The following is a 6,608-nucleotide window of genomic DNA, read 5'->3' as shown; positions in this document are numbered from 1 at the left end:
GGGCAGAAGTGGAGCGAAAATGATGAGAGGAGCTTGTGTTTCAATGAGCAGGGAAGCTGGAGTGCATACACAAGTTTACTACTGTCTTTTATGAATGAGCAGGTTTCCAATTTTTCTGTAGGAACTTTTTTTAAAAAAGCCCTTTGGCTTAGAAATCATGGAGACCTRGTATTCATGTTAATCTACACCGAAATGCCTTTGAGAATACATTTTATCCTTAAAATCAGGGGAAAGAAGAGGAAATAAAGGTTTAAGATAACTTCATTATTCTTAAAATGTGCTTTTTTTCATTGTTGTATTTTTTTAAACCAATTGCTCCTGGTGGGATTATGAAACGAGCTTGCATCTTCCATGTTCCACAGCAGAAAAACAATGGTATAAAATTAATTACATAAGATTATCACCCAGAGTTTTAGAGTTTTAGAGCATTCATTTGTTGAATTCACTGAGCTACAGCCATTTTAGTGGTGGCTATCTTTGTTTAGTCATCCTGAATTGGAGTTAACTAGTAGTAGACGAACACCCATTGGTTACTTTTTTGAAATTTTAGTTAAAACTTGTGCAATAGTTCWTGAGCTATGTTGCTGAAGCTACAATACAGACAAAAGCAAAACGTTATCACCTTTTGCCAGCCAAGTGGTAAATATTAAATAAGAGTAAGTGGTAACTTTATTTTCTCCTTTGTTYTCTATTGTTTCATCTTTACCCAAACTCTTCATAAAATCCCCATGTYGTGCATTAAAATTGTCCTAAAAGGTCACAAACGTTGCTTTGGGCATAGACCTGTTAACCTTTGTGATGCTCTTGAGCTCTTAATTTTTTTTTCCACCCGCATTCAGTTTGCCCCCCTTGGATAAATTGGGAAAGCTGGCAAAGCAAAACAAAATGTCCTTGTGTTGTCTCCAAGGCGATAGTGCCGACAGACTGTGGCTGCTGTCTGCTGCTGGTTTTCTTTTCTTTTTTTTTCTTTTTTTGTCTGTATGCTCATCTCATGGAAAATACATTTAAGTCTGCTCAAGGGCACTCTCTCTTTCCTGTGCTCTGTCTCTTGTGTGTGTCTTCAGAGGTGTATTTAACATGCTGTACATAGACAGAACATTCTGGAATATAATTTACCGTGGGGACTCGATGGGATCATCTCAAAGTATGGAATTACATTCTAAACATGATTCTCAATGACTTTGAATTAACTTCGCGCTGTGATAGACATTTCCTCGAGTCATATTTCTTGGTACTGTCATAATGCTTTAGGCACTGAGAGGAGGAATGAGAATTTCTTTTTAATTATAATTACTTTAGAAGGATGGGTAAACCAAAGATCATCTTACTTTCTCTCTGCTTGGGATAAAGACGAGAACGAAAATTCAAGCAGATGGAAAAATGTGTCATTAGCGAATAGGCGTTAGCCAACATCTGTGGATGGTCCATTTAAAACCTTAGACAGAAACCTTAGAGCACATATTCATGAAAAGTACTTTCACAAAACAAGTCAGAAAGTAATAAAGAACACCAGACGCAAACAATTCAAGAACTCATCCTGTCATTTGTCTGACTGCCAGTCTTTCTAATGTCATGCATTCTGGTGTCTTTGATTGAATAAAAATAGGTATTAGTACTAGTTAAAAGCAGCTAAGCTACACTCATCAGTCATTCCTGAAACAACAGTCCAAACCAGAACAGTCATTTTTTTATCCTAATAAGTCCCTCCACTCACCTGTTTAGCCGTCAGCCTATCAGAAGCAGCCGCACGGCGACCTCTTCTAACCTTGATATAAGCCGTGAATTTTCATGATCCGATTTTCATCAGGCACCCTAATGGTGTCCTTGCCATTTAAGCACCTCCGGCTCATTCCCAGAAACGGGGCTGTTGATGCCGCTTTCCTTTACCAGGAGTTGAATTCATTATCATTATTTCTCCCCAACTATAAGTGTGTAAGAGTACTTTTATACATAAAGCCTTTGAAAAGAAGAGGCTGTGTTCTTGATAGCTGAATTTAATATTTTAATATTTTTATTTACAAACAGATTATTTTCCATCACCTGCTGCTGAAATTCAAAGGAGAATGTTTGTGTTTGTGTCCATGTGTCAATTCATGTTGGACAAATTTTAATGTACCTTATAGAAATCATTCACTGTATTTCGATTAACATGAGAGACTAGGGCTGAGTATTGTTAATAACTTCACAATTCAATTCGATTTCAAGTCTTTGGGTCACGATTTGATAAAAAAAATTGCTTCAAATGCTTCCATATCAGTTTCATAAGAAAAAGTACACAAAAAATTCATTAGCGTCCTTGTGGTGTACATGCCAACCCCTTTGAATGTTTACCTGTATCTTAACCTTATATTAAAAAAAATCTTACTACTTTCACACAATACAACTAAGGATGGAGTAGACAATAAGAGTGTTAGCTGCAGAGATAAAAATGTTTGCAGCAACAGAGGAGCAAGAAATGTAGGACAAGGCTTTGTCAACCATACAGWATTTCCTTACAGCCTGCCGCTATGAGAATTAAATGAATTAGAAACGGGTTTTTTTTAATCCATAAGGTTGCACTATATGTCTGTATCCATGCAAAAATTGGAGAAAACCTGAGTGATTTATGGACARTCCGTACAACTTGACATGCATTCTGCGGACAAGATATTTTAGTTGTTTGTTTTTTTTTAAATAAACAGGAGTCATTAATATGAATGAGAAACAAATGATCTGAAAAAGAAGCAGTAGCACAATAWTACCAAGTATGGAGTGAAAACATAAAAACATGACAAACTGGCCAGGGGATTGAATCAAATCAGAAGATTTTTTAAATTGATATTGAATTGTAAAAAAAAAAATTGCAGTGCATTGATGAATCAATATTTTAACCTAACCCTGTGAGAGGCAATACAATTTAAGATGGCTCCCTCAGCAAATTAWCATTAGCAAGAACAAAAATGCTTGAATATAAATTTTTGTTGTTCAWTTCTTATTTTCTTTAAAAACAAAAAAGAACCATCTCTTGAAATATTAGTGTTTTTTATGTTGATTGTGGGGTGATGGGTGGGGGTGATAGTGGTGGTGGATATGTTTGCTCAAGGCTGTGATCCAATACAGATTCCATGCCAGGTCACACTGACACTGTGATTTTTACTTTTCTGCAAGACACTTAGTAGGAGTACCTGCTGAATACCTGCAGAGCTTTAAAAACACTACAAACTCTTTTGTTAGTGAGGGGAAAACAAATAATCAGCCGGTGCTCTTGCTGAGGTGGCAAACCATTTAATCAACCTTGGTTGTCGTTGAATGCTGTTAAGCACGGAATGCATCGACTGCTGATAGTAGTCGGGTGTCATTAAAGACTRCAGCGGCCTCCGTGTCCCAAACTGCGTCGCTAATTTATCCGGCCTTATTTTATCCCATGCAAATGCTACCGTGCAGAGAAATTGTCCGATTGCAAATTGAATCCCACGGGACCGGATTGGTGTTATCTGAGCCCGCTGGATACGGGACGTCCATTAAACCTGCCAACGTCAAATTGACCTTCATTAAATTTTGTTTTGCTCTGCTTTCATACAAAGATTAGGATCGTTTGTCACTTCTGTCATTTTGATTGTATCTCGGTGCGAGACGGAAACGACAGCTATCCCAAATTGCATTTTAGCGAAGGTCCAAATTGTGTGCGTCTGTGAGGAAGTGCTCTTTCATCCATTTAGAGAGGCTGAGGAAGGTTTCTCTTCGAAAACCACAAGCTATAATTAGATCACGACATACAGATATGTTGGAACAGCTTTCTGAAGCATCACAGTGACAAACTAAGAAGGCAAATTTACAGCGGTTAAATAAAGAGTCTTAACTAGTACATATGTTTTCCTCTTTTCCCCCCCCCCAAGAAATATTTTGAGTTTTATCCTTTTTGGCTTTTCTTTGGTCCCTCATGGCTTCACTGAGTTCACACATTCATAAGAACCTTTCAACTAAATTAATTTGGGACCCCTATTTTCCAATCAGAGGCACAATGGAAGGATAATAAGGTGTATAGACGGCATGATTGATGACAGAGACTCAGAGAGCGGCTGTGCGTTTGAGTGGGAGGAAAAAGATTAATAWGATAGTGTATGGGCGTATCTCAGAATGCGCATGCGTTGGTGATATGCTGGAACTTTTATTTTTTCACAGAAATCTCAAGTAAACAGTGTCATTAACAAACAACTCCTGGAGTGTAACCACAGGGAGGACTCACGTTTGGGAAATGGGTATTCCATTTTGTCCTATGTGACCCAGAAATAGYAGGTACTTTAGAAGAAAAATATAATCGACTTGAAGAGATATGCTCTCGTCGATGGCTACATTTAGAATGCACAGCAGGTATTGTGTGTATTCTGAGGTGTGTGTATGTTAGTTTAGCCAGCAGGGGGTCTCAAACTCGAGGCACCATAYGTGCCCACTTTAGTCACACCTGCCAACGCCGACTGATCCTCTTTGAACTATCTTCTCTTAAACTRACACATGGAAAAAAGGAGGAGAAAGAACTCCTGTCTTCCTTTTTACAAGCGGTACCAAAATATACTTCTTTCTCAAACATGAATGAGGTACAACTTAAAATGGAAGAACCTTTTACTCTTTTCTTTATAATTTAGGGGTTTCAGGGATTTTTGCCTGAAGCTGCTCTACATATTTGTGACAAACTTAAGTTTGGAGGGCTTTGGTGTTTTGTTGGATATGTAGTCCCAAGGCTAGTCCACACTCCACACACTGAGCTCTTAGCTCTGCCTTGCTTCCCCCGTTCACAAAACCATATTTGATAAAGTCTGCATTATACTTGCTTAGAATTTTTTTTCTTTTTTGTCTTCATTTTTTCCTTCAACTTATTGTCTAAAATGTTTCCAGTTCTCTAACTTTTGCTAGCGGCTGGCTATGGTTCTACTTTTACGTATTAAAAGCACACTACTCTAGACAGATAACAGTAATGGTCCAGGTGTTTTTMATTTAAAACCAATGCAATCCCATGGCCCTTAAAGCCCACGGTAGAAAAATACATTCTACTTTGAGGCCCTCGAGGTGGCAATCGCAGCTTAATTATGGGTTGCAGCCCAAGAGTTAAGGATATTTTCTCAAATTTATATGTTCACTTTGTTTGTCTTTATTTCTGTTTTATTTATCAGAAACCTCCTCCTCTGTTATGGTGTACATGGATACTACGACCTCAACAACAAGGACCACGACTCGTACTTCAGCTGTTAGCCCAACATCCACAACAATACGGATAACGACTACCAGGATGCCTTCGACAACAACCGCAGTGGCCCAATGGCCACGGACCACATCGACGATGTYGGCCCCGGTTCACACGCTCATAGAAGCTTTGGAGCCAGAAGAAGACGACGGAACGTCGCCATCTTCTAAGCTTCCTAACATCAGGGTGGAATACTGTAATCCACTGGTGACAATGGACATCAACTGGTCCAAGACCAAGCAGGGCACAGTGGCCAAAATGCCCTGTCCATCTGGAACCATAGGTATGGCAGATTGTTCTATTCAGTCTCAAACATCTCTCTGTTTAAAACTGAGGATCTATTGCTTATAAAATACAGATATTGTTTCATTATTTCCTTTGTCTGTGAAGATGTCAATAATCTYCTTAGGAGACCCGGTCAGCTGTGAGCCTCTACGCCTCGATGTTGGTTGTTTGTGTTTTGTTTATGTTTACACTCCCCCTGCAGCACTCCTCCTCTGACTTCCTGTCCTCCCTTCTCACTCTTTTATTACTGACTCACTGATGCRAGGCTAAAGATAGCGTGGTATTACATTTATATGAAAACTAGTGCATCACACCCCAGTATTTACAGCTTGCGATTAATTCTGAGCTCTCTGAAAGAGGTTTTTGTGTGTTGTGTGTGTGTGTGTGTGTGTGTGTGTGTGTGTGTGTGTGTGTGTGTGTGTGTGTGTGTGTGTGTGTGTGTGTGTGGAGGGGGGGGGGGGTATCAGATGCTGGGTTCATGTCTCTGCACATGTATTTCCATATCTGTATCTGTATCAATTCTAATAGAATGGAGTTGAGAAAGATTTAAGATAAAACCAATGTTGGCCACTTTGCATGTAAAGGATTTTCTGCAAAAACAAACAAAAAAAAAAAAACAAGATGGAATACCTGAGTGTCTGCCAGAGAGAGCTGTTCATATTTTAATGATCCAATTAAAGAAAAAAAAGGTTATGATCACTGCTAGAAGATAATATCCAAACAGTTATAAGTTTCTGCTGTCAACCCTGATTTATGAGCCAACAGGTCAGTGATGTTAGGGCATTATCATCCCTCTACACATACCTCTATAACTAATTATTGTTTTGAATCAATACATTTCAAGATGACCACTGCAGCTGATCGACTAGCCATCTCGAAAATGGCTTTAACACAATCACTTTTACAGAGCCTGACCAAAAGTTTAATATGGTAGTAGCTGAAAATCATTTCCAACACATACTCTGATCTTGAACTCTTGCGACCTTGCATGGGGTTGTGATAAACGTTGTTTTCGAGGTTTGACCAATGCAGACACAACTACATAATTTGTCAACGCCAGATGAGTTATGTAACCTGCACACACACACACACACACACACACACA

At 38.8% G+C, this 6,608-nt stretch overlaps 1 protein-coding gene across 24 annotated transcripts in view; it reads left to right on the top strand.

Annotated features, from left to right (window-relative positions):
• LOC106514838 (latrophilin-3) overlaps positions 1–6,608 on the top strand; it is a 341,417-nt gene that overhangs the window by 216,131 nt on the left and 118,678 nt on the right. For all 24 annotated transcript variants that reach the window (XM_014004292.1, XM_014004305.1, XM_014004307.1 and 21 more), the window contains one exon: positions 5,148–5,501. In XM_014004292.1, the coding sequence (XP_013859746.1) occupies positions 5,148–5,501 (354 nt within the window). The remainder of the gene's footprint in view (positions 1–5,147; positions 5,502–6,608) is intronic.

This window comes from Austrofundulus limnaeus, unplaced genomic scaffold, assembly GCF_001266775.1.
Source record: "Austrofundulus limnaeus strain Quisiro unplaced genomic scaffold, Austrofundulus_limnaeus-1.0 Scaffold23, whole genome shotgun sequence".
Lineage (NCBI taxonomy): Eukaryota > Metazoa > Chordata > Actinopteri > Cyprinodontiformes > Rivulidae > Austrofundulus > Austrofundulus limnaeus.
The sequence above is the reverse complement of the archived record's forward strand: the minus strand, read 5'-3'. Positions and strand labels throughout refer to the sequence as shown.